The 23,307-nt window shown below is 38.0% G+C and overlaps 1 protein-coding gene across 3 annotated transcripts in view; it reads right to left on the reverse strand.

The window, feature by feature from the left end:
- MDM2 (MDM2 proto-oncogene) overlaps positions 1 to 23,307 on the reverse strand; it is a 29,366-nt gene that overhangs the window by 2,282 nt on the left and 3,777 nt on the right. For 2 of the 3 annotated variants that reach the window (XM_082742905.1, XM_082742906.1), the window contains exons 3-10: positions 22,122 to 22,196; positions 19,740 to 19,873; positions 17,894 to 17,943; positions 13,784 to 13,851; positions 13,563 to 13,659; positions 7,053 to 7,213; positions 2,207 to 2,362; positions 1,415 to 1,492 (exon numbers count right to left, since the gene is read on the reverse strand). In XM_082742905.1, the coding sequence (XP_082599031.1) occupies positions 1,415 to 1,492; positions 2,207 to 2,362; positions 7,053 to 7,213; positions 13,563 to 13,659; positions 13,784 to 13,851; positions 17,894 to 17,943; positions 19,740 to 19,873; positions 22,122 to 22,196 (819 nt within the window). Of the gene's footprint in view, positions 1 to 1,414; positions 1,493 to 2,206; positions 2,363 to 7,052; positions 7,214 to 13,562; positions 13,660 to 13,783; positions 13,852 to 17,893; positions 17,944 to 19,739; positions 19,874 to 21,366; positions 21,454 to 22,121; positions 22,197 to 23,307 lie in introns of those variants that run through there. The other variant, XM_082742907.1, reaches the window with a different exon arrangement.

The raw sequence follows: 23,307 nt of genomic DNA on the forward strand, positions 1-23,307 counted from the left end.
CATATAATGTAAATGTTTTTAAGTCCTGAATTCTTTTATTATTACTTTTGTTTTTAGAGAAGGAGAGAGAGAAACTTAAGCAGGCTCATGGTAGGCACACGGTCAATGCAAGGATCCACGTCAACAACCCTGAGATCATGACCTGAGCCAACATCAAGAGTTGGACACAACTGACTGAGCCACCCAGGCGCCCCTTGGTCCTGGGTTTTTTGTTTTTTTAAGATGTTTATTTATTTATGCGAAAGAGAGAGCACACATGCATGTGTGAGCGGGGCGTGGGGGAGAGCAGAGGGACAGGGACAAGCAGACTCTGCCCTGAGCCCTGAGCAGGGTGCAGGGCTCAATCTCATAACCCTGAGATCATGGACCTGAGCCAAAATCAAGAGTCAGGACACTCAGCTGACTGAGCCCTCCGGGCACCTGTCCTGAACTCTTAAATAGCAAATCCTACCTACCACATTACCTAGTACAAATCAACAAGATTGGCAAAATGTTGATAACTGTTAAAGCTGGGTGATCACTAGAGATACATAATCCTACTCTCTAGGCCATACATACTTGAAATTTTAGATTAAAAAATTTCGAAGTTCAGGGGCACCTGGGTGGCTCAGTTGGTTAAGCATCTGCCTTCAGCTCAGGTCATGATCCCAGAGTCCTGGGATTTGAGCCCCACACTGGGCTTTCTGCTTAGTGTGGAGCCTGCTTTTCCCACTCTCTCCAACTGCCCCTGCCCCTGCTTCTGCTGTCAAATAAACAAATCTTTAAAAAAAATTTTTTTCCAAAGTTCAAATGCCTGCCCCCTGCCCCCCAACACAAACCGTAAAAATTCAGTAATGGGTGCCTGGTCGGCTCAGATGGTTAAGCATCTGCCTTCAGCTCAGGTCATAATCTCAGGGTCCTGGGATTGAGCCCCATATCAGGCTCCCTGCTCAGCAGGGAGCAGTCTTCTCCCTCTCCCTCTGCCTGCAGCTACCCCTGCTTGTGCTCCCTCTCTGCAAATAAATAAAATCTTTTTTTTTTTTTTTTTAAGATTTTATTTATTTATTTGACAGACAGAGATCACAAGTAGGCAGAGAGGCAGGCAGAGAGAGAAGAGGAAGCAGGCTTGCTGCTAAGCAGAGAACCCAATGCAGGGCTCAATCCCAGGATCCTGTGATCATAACCTGAGCCGAAGGCAGACGCTTTAACCCACTGAGCCACCCAGGTGCCCCGTAAATAAATAAAATCTTAAGAAAAAAAAAAATTCAGTAACAGATTCCGACACAACAAATTAAAGAACAAAATGCTTTACAACTTTCTGAAAACATTTTAATTTTATAGAAATCACCTCATGTCAGGAAGCAGACTAGGCATATTTTTCTAACCTTAACCTCTATGTTTTCTTAATTCCTTAAGAAGGCAGATGTATACTTACAGCTAAGGAAATTTCAGGATCTTCTTCAAATGAATCTGTATCACTCTCCTCTGCCTGATACACAGTTACTCGATATACCTAATAAAACAAACCCATTAGCACTAACTCATCATCTTTTTTCCTTAACCAGGAATGAAAAGCACGTATTACTATATATGAGAAATTCTGAGACAGAGGTCTAATGGAATAAGCGTGTAAGGGTGGAAAAGTGGAGAACCACGAAATCCTGACTCATTATGGTTAAAAGGCAACAGACAGGATGTTTAAAATGAGTAAGGCAAAAAATTCAATATAAGCATTTTTATTTTATAAATATGGAGATATTAAGTAACTGTGAAATAGCTAGCAATGTTGAAGGTAATCACCTCCAGTGACTTTAACCGTGTGCACACTCTTATAAAAAGTAAATTAATATTTTTTAAAGTAAATTAATATTAAAAGAGGGTATTTTTTAAATTTATTTTTTTAAGTAAACTTCACTCCACAATATGGGAACTCATGACCCCATGATCAAGAACATGCTCCACCTACTGAGCCAGCTAGGTGCCACAAAGAGGGGAATTTTTCTTAAAATAAGACTATTACAAGAATGTTCATTGACTTTATGCCATTTATAGTTACAAGAATATAAATCAGACAACATGGAACTACAAAAGCTTCAAGTCCACAAAATATTCTAGTTTGAACAAATCAAAAGTCAAAGGTTAAGTGAAATCAGAGTACATTATTATTTCAACTATCAATGAATACAGAAAATATTGAAGGACTTTAGACATAGAGAAATAAAACTACCTCATCATCGTCATCTGAGAGTTCTTGTCCTTCTTCACTAAGACTATAATCTTCTGAATCGAGAGACTCAACTTCAAATTCTACACTGAATTGATCTGAAACCGAATCCTGATCCCGCCAATCACCTGATTGTTCACTTACACCAGCATCAAGATCCTAAAATCGGGGTGGGGGGGAGAAAAAAAAGTTACTTAAAGTACATTATCTCTTGGCCTCTTAGCTTCCTAGCTCATCCCTGCAGTCCCATTTCCTCCTTAGATCCCCCTGCACAATGACACTAGATTAAGATTCTGGGTTACAGGGACGCCTGGGTGGCTCAGTTGGTTAAGCAGCTGCCTTCGGCTCAGGTCATGATCCTGGCGTCCTGGGATTGAGTCCCACATCGGGCTCCTTGCTCAGCAGGGAGCCTGCTTCTCCCTCTGCCTGCCATTCTGTCTGCCTGTGCTCTCTCTCTGATAAATAAATAAAATCTTTAAAAAAAAAAAAAAAAAGATTCTGGGTTACTATTACATCAGTATTTCCTTCCCCATTCAAAATCTCTGTTCAAAAGGCTAAATCCCTTTGACAGTCAAGGTTCACACACGACCATATTAACATTTTCATCTTCTCTCCAACTAGATACTCCCTCCCCTGCAAATCCCCCAAATATGAGCAATCAGCCAGATCTTCATTTTTTTTCCCTCAACCAAACTTGGCACTTCAACTTGCACACTTTACCTCTCTCACTGGAATAACTTAATAGTTTTTAAGTCCCACTCATCCTTTTTTGCTAAAGCTTCTGTCAATACCACAATTAAAAGAGCACTTCTCCTTTCAATTATCTTTACTACTTATATATTAAATATATTTATATACATAATTATAATTTTAAACATAAATTATGCATAATTTTGCTTGCATGAGTCTTAGATATCAGAGTTATACACACCTTAAGAGTTAAAAACACGTCTTAATCTCTATATCTTCAGATTGGTAGAATGCTAGTAGCTACAATCCACATAGTAATTATGGGATTTATTTTTTTTAATGATTTGAGATTTTTTAATGATTTTAATGATTTAATGATTTTTTAATGATTTATTTTTTTAATGATTTTTTAATGATTTTAATGATTTGAGCGAGAGAAGAACAGGGGGAAGGGCAGAGGCACAGGGAGAAGCAGACTCCTCACTGAGCAGGGAGCCTAACCTGAAGGCAGACGCTTGACTGACTGAGCCACCCAGGTACCCCATGAGATTTATTTTGTAATGAACTTTGAGAATAATCTCTTCGGAAGAGCTTTCAGACATAATTTTTTTAGATTTTTAAAATTCTGCATCAGCTCCTGTGGTTCCTCATATCATAGTTTAAGAACCCTAGTAAGACCATCAATCCCGTAATATTTGCGGTCACTGACAAGAGGAACATACACAAAGCTCAAAGCTAGAACTAGAAAAAAGAGGAATATAAAGCGGAAAAGTCTAAGAATCAAGATACAAACATTCTTCTAGATTTGCCACTAAGGAGCTATTTAACCTTGCACATATTTAACCTATAAAGACCACAGCTACTTCGTCTCTGAGAGGAGTTTGAATTAAATGATCTTTAATATTTCTATTATCTATAAAAATGAAATATTTTATAAACACTGAGGTTAAAAGACTTTTTTATAGTGAAATTAGGAAAGCAGTAGTAAAAGTAAAAATGACAAGCTGCATTTCTAATTTTTTTAAGATTTTATTTATTTATTTGACAGACAGAGATCACAAGCAGGCAGAGAGGCAGGCAGAGAGAGAAGGAGGGGAAGCAGGCTCCTTACTGAGAGGAGAGCCCAATGTGGGGCTCGATCCCAGGTCCCTGGGATCATGACCCCAGCAGAAGGCAGAGGCTTTAACCCACTGAGTCACCCAGGCGCCCCTGCATTTCTAATTCTTAACAAGGATTCTATTAACAGGTTAAAATTATACACCAAGCTAGGATACAACCTCTAATAAAGTAACCTAACAAATTGAATATGTCAATTAACTAGAATTTAGTGCACTAAGTTTAGAATATGGGGATAAATCACAAGACAGACTGAAATCTCAGCAAGTATCTGAGGTACGGGTTGGCAAAAGTACAGCCTACAGCCCATCTACTTCTATAAATCCAGTTTTACTGAGCCCAGCCATTTCCTGTCATCTACAACTGCTCTAAGCCTGACAGCACACTGAGTAGCTGCAACAAAGACCACTGGCCCACAAAGCCCAAAAGTTTCTAGCTGGCCCTTTACAGGAAAATTTGCCAACTCCTGTTCTAGGGTGCTATGAAGAAAGTAAATGAAAAGCTGTTTTTTAACATTTTGGCTAATGTTCAAAACAGAATGACCCAGAAACCTTTAAAGTATTGTACATGTAAAAAGCATCAGAAAGATCTTAAATTTTGAAGTCAGAAGTCCCTGGTTTTTGCCCCAATTCCAACTGTGGCAGTTATGGGATCTTAAACAAGTTATTTAAAACCCTCAAGTTTATCTTTCCCATCTGTAAATGGAATTTGAGGCTACTGAAATATATAAACTGGCTAGTACAGAGCCTATAATATAGCTTTAATCAATTTACTAAAACCGTAAGAAAGACGGAAAACAAATGCACTTTTCTTTAACCCCCTTCACAAACTGACAAACACCACCACCAAATGAGGAAGCTAACATTTTCATATCGGATAAACCAAAATTAAGGGGGAAACCCCTGCCTACCAAAAGCTTTCACAACTAGAAACTAAGCCTGAAAAACTAAAAACTTAGTTTTTAATAGAATTTTTAGAAGACAATATAGGATGGGACTAAGAGAAAAAGAAATACCCTCTGTTTCTTTGGTAACAAGCCAGTGTCCCAGGTAAAAAAGCAAAAACAAGGACTTTAAATATCATTTAACTAGAATTCTGAAACAACTTTAATAAAGACTGTAAGTTTAACAGGGCACAGGAGTCCTATTTAAATCATTTCTAAGGAAAAGAATTATCCAAACATGGGGTTTGTATACATGTCAAGTTTTCTTTAATTGGATTCAATTTTCAGACTGGCATGTTTGCCCTCAAGATCCTTTATTTTTTTTTCCATAACATTTATTAAATGTCCCAGTTACCTGTTTCATTGTTGATGATGTGTCTCCCGATGAGGGCAAGGACCGTGTCTACCTTGACTACCACTCCACCCCAGTGCCAGACAGAACCTGGCACAGCAAACACTGGCAGACCCACTCACTGAAGAACTTGCTCTCTGTGCCACCTACTGGCCTACAGAAGTAACAGCTCTAGTAAATCCCAACTCTGGAGGGTCCACCTGTATCCATTAAAATCATTGCTTGGAAGAGAAAAATGTAATATAATACGTGTAAAAAGTAACAATACAGAAAAAGTAAGAATAAGGTTACTATCACAACTGATTCAATCCCCTACACCTTCTAGGAATTATAAAATGGATCACGAATATCCAAAATAATGACACTGAGGTACTGCCAGATTAAAAATAAAAGTTCCATTTTTTATATTGTAAAGACAAATGTTTACTGACAAGAAAGATAATATTCCATTTGTCAGGAATTCTTGTTAGCAAAAAAAAAAAAAAAAAAAAAGATTTTTTAACCAAACTTCTTTCAATAACATCTCTGAAGAATTTTACTCCTAATGCTTTGGGATTTTGTTATCAATAATCAGAAAGTGCTAACACTCTCCCACCATCCATGCAGTAACATACCTACATTCCACAGCCTTAGTAAACAGACCTTTCCTGATATCTAGGCCTTTGTATGGCAAATGTGTACCTTAGACTATGGTGACAAATTTGTTGGTAGTTACAATAATAAAGATACTGTTACTCTAAATCTTCAAAACAAACCTGCCTTAGAATTCTAAGACAGCTAACTGAATCAAATTTGTTTTTGTTCCCTTGTTTTTTAAAAAGTAAAACAACAAATCCTCAGACTACCCTATATTCCAATTTATTTGAATTTACTATTGGTGCAGTAGCTCACAAACATTCTCCAATATTTGGAATGACATTAACATCAATATCGGTACTAACCTTTACCAACACACCCCACAACTATCTTCCACCCTTCTCTCAAACCTGGGGTTGGGAGTAGAGATGATCTATACAGTAGTTTTATTTTTAAATACTTATTTATTTATTTGAGAAAGAGAGAGAGCGAGCATGCACATGCACGCATTCACAAGCAGAGTGAGAAGCAGGCTCCTCAGGGAGCAGGGGATCGAAGGACCCAGTGATCATGACCGAAGTTGAAGACAGCCACTTAAACCAATCGAGCCACCCAGGAAGCCCTAGTAGTTTTTTTTTAAGATTTTTTTTTTTAATTTATTTGACAGAGATCACAAGTAGGCAGAGAGGCAGGCAGAGAGAGAGTAAGTGAAGCAGGCTCCACGCCAAGCAGAGTCCAATTCGGGGCTCAATCCCAGGACTCTGGGATCACGACCCGAGCTGAAGGCAGAGGCTTTAACCCACTGAGCCACCCAGGTGCCCCAGCCCTAGTAGTTTTATGGGACAGAAAAACTGAGCACTGTGTATGACAGCAATTGCATAGCATATATGTGCATTTTATCCAAACACTTATCAGGACTGCTAAAACTAGATTTTAAAAACAAGAGTCTTTTTTTTTTTCTTTAAAGATTTTATTTATTCATTTGACAGCACAAGCAGGGGGGAGCAGCAGGCAGAGGGAGGGAGAAGCAGGCACCCCACAGAGCAGGGAACCCCAAGCAGGCCTCAATCCTAAGACCCGAGTACCACAACCCTAGCAGAAAGCAGACATTTAACTGACTGAGCCACCTAGGTGCCTCAAGAGTCTTGTTTTATTTAAAATGAAAAGATTACCGGATTTGATGGCGTCCCTGTTGATTCACTGCTACTGCTTCTTTCACAACATATCTCCCTTATTACACACAGAGCAAGGCTTTCATCAAAGGAAAGGGAAATACTATCAGACTTGTGGCGCTTTCTCTGCCGTTCTCCAGGTAATTCATCTGAATGTTCTTCTGGATACATAAAGACAAAGAAGTTAATTAAAACCCTATATTGTGATTCATTTAGCAAATGAGCTGCCATAAGTACCTACTTGTACCAAAACTTTATTTCAATGAAATTAAATAGAGTCAATTACTACTATTTCAAAGACGAACAGTTTTACTGGTTCTGTCCAACTAAGAGCTATGACAGAATGCTGTATTTTGGGGGCACCTGAGTGGCTCAGTGGGTTAAAGCCTCTGCCTTCGGCTCAGGTCATGATCCCAGGGTCCTAGGATCAAGCCCAGCATCAGGCTCTCTGCTCAGCGGGAAGCCTGCTTCTCTTTCTCTCTCTCTGCCTACTTGAGATCTCTTGTCTGTCAAGTAAATGAATAAAATCTTAAAAAAAAAAAAAAAAAAAGAATGCTGTATTTTTTTTTTTAAGTAAGCACTACACCAAATGTGGGGCTTCAACTTATGGACGCAAGATCAAGAATCACATGCTCTACTAAGCCAGCCAGGTACCCCCAGAACACTACATTTTAAAAAAATCTCTTTAAGCTTGTGGGGTATGTGGCTGGCTCAGTAGGAGGAACATGTGACTCTTGATCTCGAGGTCATGAGTTTGAGCCCCACATTGTGTGTAGAGATAACTTATGTACATATGTAAATAAACTTTAAAAAAAAATTTTTTTAAGCTTCTTTCTGAATGTCATCTCCATTAAGTCACAACTTATTTTTTTTCAAAGATTTTTTATTTATTTGACAGACAGAGATCACAAGTAGGCAGAGAGGCAGGCGAGGGGTGGGGGGGAAGCAGGCTCCCTGCTGAGCAGAGAGCCCGATGCGGGGCTCCATCCAGGACCCTGAGGTCATGACCTGAGCTGAAGGCACAGGCCTAACCCACTGAGCCACCCAGGCGCCCATATCACAACTAATTTAACACATGTAGAGCTTTCATGAACCAATCTAAATTTTTGTTAAAAGCATACTGTAGTATTATGCTTAGCAAAATAAGTCAATCAGAGAAAGATAATTATCGTATGATCTCCCTGATATGAGGAAGTTGAGAGGCAACGTGGGGGGTTTAGGGGGTAGGAAAGGAATAAGTGAAACAAGATGGGATCAGGAGGGAGACAAACCATAAGAGACTCTTAATCTCACAAAACAAATTGAGGGCTGTGGTGGGGTTGGGGGGCGGGTAGGGAGAGGGTTGTTGGGTTATGGACTCTGGGGAAGGTATGTGCTATGGGGAGTGCTATGAAGTGTGTAAACCTGGCAATTCACAGACCTGTACACCTGGGGCTAATAATACATTATATGTTAATTTAAAAAATAAAAAATTTTTTTAAAAAGCATACTGTAGGATTTAAGATTTGTTTCTGAAAAGAACGAAAAATGTTTTACTTAGATGGTCTTTTTTTTTTTTAATGATCCACCTATTTTAGAGAGAGATTGAGCAAGCATGAATGGGAAGGGCAGAGGGCGAGAATCTTAAGCAGATTCCATCCTCAGCACAGAGCCCGAAGCAGGGCTGAATCCCATGACTCCAAGACCACGACCTGAGCTGAAACCACGAGTCAGATGCCCAACTGACTGAGCCACCTTGGCACTCCCTACTTACAAGGTATACTTAACATTCCACAATTTCCTCAGTACCCTGTATTTTCAATAGGAATCAAAACCAGTGATGGTTTCTTTTATTTTAAATAATGAATTATCTCTGACTTAGAATGTTACCAAATCTGTCAGGAACATAAATGAGTCTTACCATGTAGTATATTGAATATAAAAATAATTTCCAAGTGAATTAAAGAGCCAAACACAAAGAATTAAACCATCCAAATACTTGTAAGAGAATTTTTTTATAATACCAGAGTAAGGAAGTATAACACTGCAAAGCTCTCAAGAAAAAGTTTACCAAGATTAGACTATGTTGATTAAGGTTTACACAGCAAAATAAAACTGGGAAAATGTCAAACTGGGAGAAAATATCTGCAACATACATAAAACAGTTACTATCCATTATATACAAGTTCTCCCACCAATTAAGAAAAACAAAACCTGATTTAAAAAATAAAAAGTCAAGGGAAGACTGGGTGGCTCAGTCAGGTAAGTGTCTACTTTGGCTCAGGTCATGATCCTGGGGATCCCCTACAGGGCTCTCTGCTAAGCAGAAACCTGCTTCTCCCTATCCTTCTGCACCCCCTACTCACACATGCTCTCTGTCTCAAATGAATATAAAAAAAAAAAAATCTAAGATATGAAAAGGCAATTTACAGAATACAAAGAACTAATAAACATATGAAAAAATCTCCTATCTCTTACTGACCAAGGACATGCAAATTAAAACAAGATACCATTTTTTCACCCATAAGAATTACGAAAGTTAAAATGAGGGAGAGTTTCAAAAGATTTGAGAGGACATTTTTATACACTGTTGGCAGAAATGTAAAATAATACATTTTGTGGGCAACCTCTATCCTAGAGATTGAAAGAGAAATACCTGCATAACCACAAGGATGTATGTGGCAAGGTGTTCACTGCAGCCTTGTACATAAGTACCAAACAGGGTTATAGGATTAAATAAACTATAATCCAAATGCCTGAAATGGGTACAACTCGCACACCTCTGCTCACTCCATTTCCTTCTCTTGACCTTCCTAGCCAGAAGACCTCTTTTTCCTCAATTCCCCACGGTTATATCCTATATTTTAAGTAATTCTGTGTTGATCTCCATAAATAGATCAAAAGTTCTTTTTTTTTTTTTTAAAGATTTTATTTATTTATTTGACAGACAGAGATCACAAGTAGGCAGGGAAGCAGGCTCCCCACTGAGCAGAGAGCCCGATGCGAGGCTCAATCCCAGAATCCTGGGGTTCTGACCTGAGCTGAAGGCAGAGGCTTTAACCCACTAAGCCACCCAGGCACCCCTAGATCACAAGTTCTTAATAAAAGTTCTTAGTCATGTTTGTATGCCCTGCAAAAGGTGATCTTGGTTGAAGCCTAAACCATGCTGATTCATAATTTTTACCTCCATAAATAACATTTGGGGCTTTTTTGGTGACTATTAAAGTATTACTCATTATAGAGATCTTTAAAAAATAGAAAATTTTTAAATGTATATCAACTGTAGTACTACCACTGAGATTACCATTAAAATTTTACTGTAATAATTTTCCAGTTTTTAAAATTTCCTTTTAAAAATGTATTTGAACCACACTAAAATGTACAATTTGGGAGTGGTTTTCTCTGAAGTCTTCTTTTACATTACTTTTAATGGCTGCAGAAGATGGTGTCTGTGACATAGGTTCATACAAAATTTATTGTTTTTTTAAAAAGATTTTATTTATTCATTTGATAGAGCATGAGCAGGAGGGAGAGGGAGAAGCAGACCCCCAGTGTGCAAGAAGCCTGACACAGAGCTGGATCCTAGGACCCGGAGATCATGACCTGAGCCAAAGGCAGATGCTTAACCATCTGAACCACCCACATGCCCCTATACTGTTCATTGTAATTCAACAATTTAGTCTACAAATCTGAGCACCTGCTTACTGTCTGGCACAGTGCTAGACCATGGGTATACAAAAGTGAAGTCAGCCATCAGCCCTGCCACCAGTTTAATTTCAAATATCAAGGCAACTGAAACATAATTATTTATAAGCTATAATAAGCTCATTATATATAAGCTATATATAATGAGTACTATGAGAAAACAAGCAGGGAGCTAAGGAAAGGAAGAGAGAATAGCTTTTCTGGCTGGTTAGAGACAGCCTCTCTGAGAAGGTCACTTTTAAGCAAAAACAGAAAAATGAGGAGCTGATCATATAAGCAGAGACAGGAAGAACTGCTGGCAGAAAAAAAAATCTGTCTGCAAACACCCTTAAAGAAGGAAGAATTTTTGACTTGAGGAACCAATTAATTAGTACAGTGGAAACAATAAAAGTTGGGGGGAAAGGCCAAAAACCAGGTTAAAGGTAGATTTTTTTTTAAAGATTTTATTTATTTATTTGACAGACAGAGATCACAAGGAGACCGAGAGAGAGGAGGAAGCAGGCTCCCTGCTGAGCAGAGAGCCCGATGCGGGGCTCGATTCCAGGACCCTGGGATCATGACCTGAGCCGAAAGCAGAGGCTTTAACCCACTGAGCCACCCAAGCGCCCCAGGTTAAAGGTAGATTATGGACTTGTAGGCTGAGGGAAAAAGTGTGGTGTTTTAAGATTCTTCTTTCTTTCTTTCTTCGAGAGAGAGAAAGAGAATACAAGCCAGGGGGAGAGGGAAAAGGAGAAGCAGACTCCCCACTAAGCAGGGAGCCCAACGTGGGATTGGATCTCAGGATCCTGGGAGCATGACATGAGCTAAAGGCAGATGCTTAACCAACTGAGCCACCCAGGTGCCCCCAAAAGTGTGGGTTTTATCTGAAGTAACAAAAGCGGCAAGTGGGAAGAGTTACAATTCAATTTACTTTTTTCCATCTCTTTCAGTACTACATGATGGAACACAAAAGCAAGAGCAAGAAAAATCAGAATGCTGTTGCTATGGACAAAGAAGATATGGCAATAGCCTGACCTAGAGTGATAACATTTTATACCATATATCTTCAATTATAAATGATGCTATAATTAGTGTCTCTACATATAAAATCTTTGAATTTCTTATTATATCTCTATAATAGATTTCTAGAAGTACAGTTACCGGAATAATAAGAACTACAAACCTTTTTATAATCCATAAAGGTCTAATACCACCAACTTATACCAACAGATACACCAATAGTACATCAGTACCAATACACAAGCTAACAAGAATGAGTCAAAAATTCATCTCTGCTAATTTGATAGCCTAGGAAAGACATTTCTGTATTTTTTTATTGTGTATAAAGCAAAATCACTAAAATCCATCCCCTCCCTCCTATTTATCAGTCATTTGTATTTACTATGAGAATCTTGGGTTTTTTCCCTTTTGGCTATATGGATTTTAGTATTTTAATCAATTACAGGGGATTTTTTTTTTTTAAGATTATTTATTTATTTATTTGATTGAGAGAGAGCATTAGAGGGGAGAAGGTCAGAGGGAGAAGCAGACTCCCCATGGAGCCAGGAGCCCGATGCGGGACTTGATCCCAGGACTCTGGGATCACGACCTGAGCCAAAGGCAGTCGCTTAACCAACTGAGCCACCCAGGTGATGCCCTTACAGGGGATTTTTTAAAAAAAGATTTTATTTATTTGACAAATAGAGATCATAAGTAGGCAGAGAGGCAGGCAGAGAGAGAGGAGGAAGCAGGCTTCCCACTGAGGAGAGAGCCCAAGCCGGAGCTTGATCCCAGGACCCTGGGATCATGACCCGAGAGGAAGGCAGAGGCTTTAACCGACTGAGCCACCCAGGTGCCCCATAGGGGAACTTTTTATGTAATAAGGGTATAGCACTGTCAAGTGTAAGGTGAATATCCTTCAAATACATGATCTCATTTCTCTTTAAAACTTATTTGGAATTCATTTTGGAATATGGTACAGACAGAACTTGTTTTTTCTTCCCCAGATAACAAACCATTTGTTTCAGTCCCATGGAGTTAACAAAACATCCTCTGTCCTTACCGCCCTCTGCCCTCATGTACACTCTAGTCCAGGTTTGTTTATTCTATCTCACCGATCTGCTGAACTCTTCTTTTATCTGAATCATACAGTTTTAGTCAGTATGACTTTTGACCAGGCAACAGCCTCCTCCACTACCTTTTCTCTGTAAAAATATTTTAGCTATTTTATCTCATCTTCAGGTCTAAAGGTTACTCATTTTGCTTATTTTAAACTCAGTGGTGTGTTTTGTCACTTATGAAAAACAACAAATATTTTAACTGGTAAGGTAACTAAGGACTAAAATAAGAGTTTATACACTTGTTCTCTATTACCTTGAATAAGAGGCTGCTGGCTAACTATGAATTCCAGTGGAGCCCGGAAACTGTGCCTGCTATAGTCAATCAGAAAAATGTTGCTAAGAAAGCAATTTTTAAACCAAATAAATCACATAAAATTAAGAATGAAACTCAGAGGGGCGCCTGAGTGGCTCAGTGGGTTAAGCCACTGCCTTCGGCTCAGGTCATGATCTCAGGGTCCTGGGATCGAGCCCCGCATTGGGTTCTCTGCTCAGTGGGGAGCCTGCTTCCTCCTCTCTCTCTCTCTGCCTGCCTCTCTGCCTCCTTGTGATCTCTGTCTGTCAAATAAATAAATAAAATCTTAAAAAAAAAAAAAAAAAGAATGAAACTCAGAAATTCACCTAAAGAAAAAAAAAGAAAAAGCACAATTTCATTAAGTCTAAATGCATTAATTTTATTAGAGAATAAAGAGTAAAAAGCTGTTTTAAAGTGTTAAATAATCATATATACCTGTCTCACTAATTGTTCTCCTTCTAGATGAGGTAGATGGTCTAGAAACCAAATCTGAAGATGAAGGTTTCTCTTCCTGCAACTCTTGCACAGGGTCCTAAGCATCCAAGAGGGGGAAAAACAAACAAAACGAACTTTTAACACCAGGAAGCTAAAAATAATTAAAAATAACCTAACTTTCAAGAAACATCAAACAAGAATGTGTTCATTTCAAAGATTACCTTTTGATCACTCCCACCTTCAAGGTGACACCTATTTTCACTCACAGATGTGCCTGAATCTGATGATTCTGATGGGGGGGGGGGGGATAAACAACATAACAACAGAGAATCACAAAATAGGAAAAAAAAACTAGTCTGTCAATCCAAGACAAACTCCTTACACAATTTAACCTTTCAACAAACAGTAAATGTGTATCTCCCAGGAGCCAAACCCATGCTAGATACTGAAGATGTACATAAGATAATTCAATTTTATTTTAATTTTTTAAAGACCTTATTCATCTATTTGACAGAGATCACAAGTAGACAGAGAGACAGACAGAGAGGAAGGAAGGGAAGCAGGCTCCCCGCTGAGCAGAGGGCCCAACGCCGGGCTCCATTCCAGGACCCCAGGACCATGACCCGAGCTGAGGGCAGAGGCTTTATCCCACTGAGCCACCCAGGTGCCCTAAGATAATTCAATTTTAATACAGAGTAGTTCTCATTAAGAGTAACAAAAGTATAATAAACAGGATAAAAGAAGTATTATAAGGTAAATCAGTGAAGAGCACAGAGCAATGATTATTTGGTAGGGACAGGGCCGGGTCTGAGGAAAAAAGAATCAGAAATAGTTTCACATAGTAGAATTTGAAGCAACAGGACTAAAAAAAGGCTATTCCAGACTGAGGAACACCCTATGAAAAAAGCACCCAGAAATGAATTACCAATGCTTTGTTGTGGGGAATTACAGGGAGTCAATCATTCCTGGTATACAAGCAGGATGACAAAGGACCCTGTGTGTCTTATGAAACTGCACAAGGAAGGCAACAAAACTGCACCTTTGCCCTCAAGCCTGCATCATCGCATTCCTCCCAGCAACACTTCAGAAGCTGCCCTGTGGCACTGCTGCAGCCACATTAAAAAGGTTTAATCCAATAGACAGAACCAATTTGGTAGCTCACAGCAAATTTTTTATCCAGGGAACAATAAGGAACCCCTAACTGGTCATTTTAAGCAGAGGAGCAACAAATTACTTTGGCAAAATAGAAGAAAAATAGAGCAGAGGCAGGGAAGCCAGTACTAAACAGTTACAGCAATAATACAAATGTCAAAATATTAAAGCCTAAACTAAGGCATGGAAAAAAAATCAATTCCAGAGAAGTTAAAAAGGTAAAAACCAGCAAGGCCTGGTGTCTGATATAAAAGGCAAGGGAGGGGCGCCTGGGTGGCTCAGTGGATTAAGCCACTGCCTTCAGCTCAGGTCATGATCTCAGTGGGCTCAGGTCATGATCTCAGTGTCCTGGGATCGAGCCCCGCATGGGGCCCTCTGCTCAGCAGGGAGCCTGCTTCCCCCTCTGTCTCTGCCTGCCTCTTTGCCTACTTGGGATCTCTCTCTGTCAAATAAAATAAATAAAATCTTTAAAAAAAAAAAAAAAAAAAGGCAAGGGAGAAAGGTGTCAAGGACTCCCAAGATTCTGCCCTGGATGGATAAATGGGTGGTACCATTCACCAAGAGAGAAACTTCAGAAGGTAAACAGATTAAGAAGGAAAGATAATGAATTAAGTGGATGAAACTCATTCAGGGGATGGGCTTAATTCATAGATGGATGTACAGACCTAGAGCTCCCAAGACAAAATTTCAGATAGGAAATATGCAGTTGCCAAAGGTCATAATTAAATACTCTTTGTTATTCCCTTGGAAGCATTTTTATTTTAAAAGGTATGTCAGGCCCACGTATCAGTATTTTGGAATTATTCACATTATCATAATAGTTTCTTTATATTATGGGTTATGTATTATACTGATTTGAAGTTGTACATATAGACAGGTTATATTTTGTTTTAATAGAAGACCTGTTACAATTCAGATATAATAAAAAGGAAGTACTAAGTGTGACAGGTTGAGAACAGTTACAGGAGTTCTAAAGTTAATTCTACTAACTAAAACCTGAAACAAACCCAGAATGGAAATAACCTAAGTAATCTACAGGTTACCATCTCACTAATATAATTTTCCTAGTAATCTAACAAGGTTTCTTTACATGAATGAATGATCACATCAGGGATAATATTTAAGAAAACTGAAAATACTACTATAATAATATAGTTGTTTGTCTTATTTGCCTTCATTTGATTTCATAAAGAGCTTTGTAAAACATTAAAACATATCACCAGTCTAACAGTCACTTTTACTCTAAGATAAGACAGTGATGCCCTTTTCTGGGTCTTAAGTCCTAACTATGGAAGAGGATTCAACTCAACACATTTATTAAACATCCTATTAATAAAATACTGTAGTGTTGATGCATAATACAAACCTGATTAGGATACAAAAAAAAGAAATACAAACAAGTATAATAAAACAACTTAACAATAAAGTCTCAATACAGACTAGTGGAAGGACAAAACAGTGGCCAGTTCACTGCAGGAAGTAAACAAGCTTCTGAGAACAGTTTTTTTTTTTTTTAAGATTTTATTTATTTATTTGACAGAGAGAGATCACAAGCAGGCAGAGAGGCAGGCAGAGAGAGAGGAGGAGGAAGCAGGCTCCCTGCCGAGCAGAGAGCCCGATGCGGGACTCGATCCCAGGACCCTGAGATCATGACCTGAGCCAAAGGCAGCGGCTTAACCCACTGAGCCACCCAGGCGCCCCTGAGAACAGTTTTTAATTGTAATTCAAGACTGGGCTTTAAAAGGTCTATGGCAAGTTGGTAGCCAGCTCCTACTGCTACTCAAAGCAGACTGTGTATCTGTGTACCTACTCCATATATGTAGCCTGAAAATGGCCAACGTGGGAGTTACTTAACACCATGGAACTCAGCAAACACCAAAAATCAGGGCTTTTCCCCCTGAAAAGTGGGTTGCTAAACATTTATCAGCATATCACTGTATATGTTTATCTCTCTGAAATAAGAACCCAAGCTTTCATCAGAGTATCCAAGGAGTATGTAACCCAAAAATAACCAGTTAAGAACTGCAAGTCTATGGGAAGGAACTTAAATGCCACTTACCTGAATAAATTGATAAAAGTTTTGTCTATTATAAAAAAACAAACAAAAAAGGGCTCATCCATTCAAACTGTCCTACTTAGGTATCTGTATTACTTCCCAAGCCTTTCAAAACATGTTTCAAGGTTTGATCATATGTTGAGTAAGCATGGCCTTGAAATTATCTACCTTTCAGAAACAACAAATGTTGGTGAGGATGTAGAGAAAAAGGAACCCTCATGCACTGTTGGAGAGAATGCAAACTGGTGCAATCACTATGAAAAACAGTACGGAGGTTTCTCAGAAATTAAAAACAGAATCATCACTGATCTGGTAATTCCACTACTGAGTATTTACCCAAAGAATACAAAAACACCAATTTGAAAAGATATATGCAGCATCATTTACAATAGCCAAATTATGAAAGCAGCGTAACTGTCTATCAATAAATAAATGGATAAAGATGTGGTATATATATACACAATAGAATAGTATTCAGCCATTAAAAAAAAAAAGAAAGAAAGAAAGCCTGCCATTTGCAACATTATGGATGAACCTAGAGAAAATAACGTTAAGTGAAATCAGTCAGAGAAAGACAAATATCACGATTTCACTCATATATGAAATTTAAGAAACAAAACCAAGAAAAAAGAGACAAACCAAAAACCAGATTCATAACCATAGAGAACAAATGATGGTTACCAGACGGTAGGTGTGTAGGGGAATGGGTTAAACAGGTGATGGGGATTGAGGAGAGCACTTGTCACGATAAGCAACTGCTAATGTATACGGAATTGCTGAATCACTGCATTGCAAAGGTGAAACTAATATAACACAGTATATTAACTACACTGAAATTAAAATAAAAATATAATTTTTAAAAAAGTGTTTAATAAATGTTTGTGAAACCTCCCCCCACCGCCAAAAAAACCAAACAGAAATGATCTTTCAAAACAAATTCTAATACTGCTATCCCAAGGCTTAAATTGATGGAATAAGGTATTTAACTTTACATATCTCAAATATGCATTAGAACCTTAGTACTACGTTGTTTTAGTTCATGTAGTTCATTTCTTCCTGTTAAATGACTCCACATACACAGAATGTGTTCAAAATACTTTTATGGTATTCAAAATTAACTTACCATGCTGATTGACTACTACCAAGTTTCTGTAGATCATTGTATATATTTTCCTTGTAGGGAGGAAAAGAAAAAATATGTACTTTAAAATAAAAATGTACTAAACTGGACTTGACCAGACTTTTAAATACATATTAGTATGAACTATACTCTACACAAACTAAATTTTAAATCACTGTATACAAACTATATCACTGGCAAGCTTCTAGGTCCTAAAAAGCAATCATGATAATTAGCTGCACAACGATTATATACAGTTACTCTTACTAATCGCAAAGGTCTCTCCAGCTGAAAAGACTTAGTATCTCCATTTCCTGAAATGTGCCTTATTTGGGCTTTACCAAAAGACCCAAGGGAATGGGTGTGAATGCAGAAAGCAGGTTGAAACATGTATTTTCAAACAGAAAGTTTTTAGCCCTGTGCTTAAAGCTTAGAAGCAGACTGCCTAAAAAGGCAGTGTGTCACACAAAACCCATTATAGGGAAACTTGATTTTGACTTCTATTAACCATGGACCAATCACCTAATGGATTTTCTTTCCTGATCTTAATAGATTCATCTTTTAATAAATACAGACTGAAAAGCTACTATGAACCACTGTTCTAGAAATGGGGAAAAAGGAATAAAATTGTTTCAGGTGAAAAGTATTCATCCCATTTATTAAGATATACATGCATGCTAAGGCTCCACACAGACCGTACTAAACCAAATTGGAAAAGGAATTCCAAATGTAAGGCAAGAAAGACTGCAAAGTCTTCATTTCCCAGTAAAGTAATTCTAGAAATGTTATCTGGGTTAAATTCAGCTGATTAAGTGCTATAATGCTATATGACAAAATCTCTAGAGTAAGGCTCAAACTTAAGCCTTTACCATAGTGTAGTCTAAAGACTGTCTTTTGACAGTAAGTGCAATAATAATATTCTTTAACACACAGTAACAGTGACTAAAATTTATTTTTAAAGATTTTATTTATTTACTTGTCAGAGAGTGCGCACGTGCACACAAGCTGGGTGGGGGGTGGGTAGCAGCAGGCAGAGGGAGAACCAGGCTCCCCCATGAGCGAGAAGCCTGAGGCGGGACCAATCCCAGGACCCTGGGATCAAGACCTGAGCCAAAGGCAGATGCTTAACCAACCATGAGCCACCCAGGCGTCCCAATTTCTTTTTTTTAAGATTTTATTTATTTATGGAGTGCCTGGGTGGCTCAGTGGGTTAAGCCTCTGTCGGGGATCAAGTCCCCCATCAGGCTCTCTGCCTGCCTCTCTGCCTACTTGTGATCTCTGTCTGTCAAGTGAATATATAAAACCTTAAAAAAAAAAAAAAAAAAAAAAGAAGCTTTTATTTATTTATTTATATGAGAGAGAGCATGCACGAGCCAGGGGAGAGGGAGAGTAAGAAGCATGCTCCCTGCTAATCAGGGAGCCTGACTAAGGGCTCAATCCCAGGACCCTGAGATCATGATCTGAGCCAAAGTGAAACACTTAACCGAGTCACCTAGATGTCCCTGAGACTAATATTTAAATGATTCCTATGTGTCAAACACACACATTGTCTCTCTATAACCTCGACATGAGGTATTTGTATTATGTCTACAAATAGGGTAAACTGAGGCTTGAGAGAGTTATCAGTTTACCTAGACACAGCTAGTAAATGAGAGCTAGGTCTCAAACCTGGGTTTATAAGATTCCACAACTGAGATTCTAAAGCAATATGCTATATTACTAAATTAAATTTTAGCACCTTTTATATAAACAGCAACAATTTTTCTCTGACAAAAGGCAGTAAAGATAGAGGTAAACTGAAATGTTTGCCCAGCTGGCTTTTTACAATACACTAAGCTGAAGAATTTACCTGTGCTCTTTCACAGAGAAGCTTGGCACTCCAAACAAATCCCCTAGAAGATCATTGGAACAATACACAATATGCTGTTGCTTCTCATCATATAATCGTTTAGTCATAATATACTGGCCAAGATAAAATATAACCTGAAATAGAAATAGGATTTCTGAGCATTAAAGAAAATTAAATGTTAGTTTCAAATACATTCAGTATCTCATTTATCTAAAAATGGTTAAACAACCTGCAACCAGACCCATAAATGTCTGAAATAACAACCATTCTTGTACTCTTAAAAAAGCTCTTAAATCTTCTCCTTTTAATCTGATGGGAGTAGACACTGTTTCTCCAACTCACTTAAATCAAGTGTGTATGATAGACTTTAACTCTGCCCAGATACCTAGGTAATACATACTAGGAAGAAGGGAAAAGGCAGCAAAATGCAAAACCAGTGAGAGCAATAAAAAGCTGCAAAATCAAAACATCAACTAAAGCAAAGCAGTGACCTAGAGTCATTTAGCAAATAGTAAACAGTCCCAAACACCATACATCTCAACAGCCTCTGAGGTCATCGCGGATGAGAACTACAGGAAAGTGACCAATTATATCTACACAACAGTTTGGAAGAATTCTGTGAATAAAATAAACTCTTGAAGATGTCAATATAATCTAGGAATAATAATCAAAATAGCAACCCTGAATCTTGCGTATCCAGTTAAACTCTGTATGCTCCACTAAGACAAAGAAGTGATACATCTTAAGACATCCACATACAAACCTATTAACCACCTAAATATGCACGAATTTTTCTTTTTACAGTTTAGACGTACTTCTACAAGTACTGTTTCATTCTTCTGATATTTCATAGAATTGTTTTCACTGTATTAAAGATAAGGAAATGGGACCCAGTCTCCTGACTACTAGTCCAGTTTTTTTTCTACTATCCCATACTAGCTGTCATCACTCTTCCATATGCCCCAGAACAAAGATCCTGCAACATATATAAATATGTATATATTACTATTAGATGGTTTTGCATAAGCATTCTACACCTTTATAATGGCCCAATCAATTTTCTCCTCCTTTCTACTATTATACGCATGCCTGTTGTTTCCTTAACCAATTAATCACATGATGATAATGAGGTCAAACCCAAGTCATCAGCCCTAAATGCATCCTTAACGTTGAAAATATCCTTAATCTCGACACTTCCCTGCAAGCTCCCCTACCATCTGTAGATTTAACTGGTTAAGCAGGCCTCAAACTTAAAGGAATATTCCCTGGTGACTATGGATTGAAGATAAGTTGGTAAGTGGGAAAGGAAGAAGAGAACCTACACACCTACCAAACATCCCTAAAGGAATTTCACAAAAAGTGTGGCTGAAAAGGAACATGGTGCAGAGTCTCTTCCTGACCCACTATCCTGATGTAGGTAAGTTACTTCAGTGTTTTAAGCAATCTGGGCCCCATAAACTAAGGGGGAGAGATGGGGGGAAAGGCACATTTCATTCACAATGAAATTTTGCCTAAGATGGCCCAATCTCTCACTGAAAATCATGCTTCTGTGCACAAATTTAAAGCTAGAGAACATTACATTGAAATGTATCCATTAAATAGAACATATGTTCATGAATCAGCTCACCTCTATCCCAGAAAGATCAGTATACTGTACTCATGTATCTCTAGTGCAGAAGTTCTTAACCTGGGATCCATGGATGCCCAAGAAGTCCTTGGATAGAATTCAAGGGGTCCATTAATTTGGATAGAAAAATATTTTCTATCGATATTTTCACTAACTTTTAACTGAAATTTAGCTTTTCCTATTATGAATATAGGCAACAAACCACAAAGTATTAGTAATACCTGTGATTTCTGTCACCAATACAAATCACAAGTGCTTTCACATCATACTATGCTTGCTGTAAACATCTGAAAATACTAACTATACTCCTCACTACTTTGAAATTACATTTATTACATCTGCTGCTAAATCTTTTTATTTAATGTGCTAATTAAAAAAATACACTCAAAAGAGCACATATATCACAAAATTGTCTACTATTTTGATAACTCTTTTACATAATTTGTTTCCTTTGTAATCCTATACATTTTGGTTCATGCATTTAGAAACAGGATTCTGAGAAGACTACCAGTCTGCCAAGTGCGTCCATAGCACAAAAATGCTAAGAACCCCTACAGAGCCTCCCTCTGTCTCACAGTTCCTAGTGAGAAATGATATTCAAGTATAATTAGAATTTCAGCTTTAAATTATAGTCCAAATGACAATACTTCGTATTACTGCTTACTAAAAAATCCCTCAATATAGCCAATTTCTCCCCATGACTACATGTTATTAGCAAGATATTAGTTATCTTGTTAACTCTTAATTTAGCTTACCTCTTTCATAGTATAAGTGTCTTTTTGTGCACCAACAGACTTTAACAACTTCAAAAGCAAAGGCTTCGGTCTAACCTACAAAGAACAAAAAGCTATTATACTTCCAAAATTATTCCACAACTGTAGGCCCCACAGCAAGCATTTCCATGAAGATTTTCAGTAAAGGTAGGAGTTATATTTAACATCTCACAAGGTTAGAACTCAAAATCTAAGTCATAATGTTTTCACTAAATGTAACAGTCTATAGAAACTGAGTATCATAGACTGTCAAGGCAATTTGGAAAAAAATGCTGAGATTTCATTACTATGCAAATAATCACAGAATCCTCAAGTATCATTAGTTGCAATCAAACATAGTATCCAGGCCAAGGCAGTGAAAATTAATTCTCTTTCCTCCAGCCATTTCTATTATCTGCTTAATACCTTACAAACTTAACTATAAATGGAATTCTCCAATGAGATTACCATGAACTAAACTGCAAAATCCAAGAGAAAAGGGTAAGTCTTCAGGGTAAATCTGTTTCCCAATCTTTTCTTTCCACACATCAGGCTCCTGAAAGCTGGAGGATTTAAATAACTAACAAGGATAATTAAGAGCAGATCTGAGGCTGCAACTCACAACCCTCAACTACAAATCAGCATTTTCTCCCTACCACATCATGCTGCTTCTTAGTGGGTCTACTTTTCAAAGACCTACTGACAAACACTTATTGAACTTTTACCATGCACCAGACAGTGCTAGGTATCATGGGGGGGGGTGGGGTGATAAATACAACAGGAGTTGTATTCAAGGAACCTACCAACTAGATCAAGGGCCAATTTTTTTCTACAAAGAGCAAAATAGTAAGTTTTAAGCTTTTCCTCCCAGATGGTCTAACTCAAAAGTACAGATATGTAAACCAAAGGCCATGACTACATTTCAATAAAACTGTATTTACAAAAATAGGTGGAAAGCTAAATATGGCCCACAGGCTATAGTGTGCCTGACCCTGATCTAGAGGTTTTGCAAGTGGTATTGAGAAAGTAACTGTCAAGCAGGCGGGAATATAAGATATTCTTTCTCCCCGTTGCTGCATCAAAATCTTTAAAGCTCAAGTGTCTTTTTTTTTTTTTTAAGATTTTATTTATTTATTTGACAGAGAGAAATCACAAGTAGACGGAGAGGCAGGCAGAGAGAGAGAGGGAA

Source organism: Mustela nivalis (genome assembly GCF_964662115.1).
Source record: "Mustela nivalis genome assembly, chromosome: 7".
Taxonomy (NCBI): Eukaryota; Metazoa; Chordata; class Mammalia; order Carnivora; family Mustelidae; genus Mustela; species Mustela nivalis.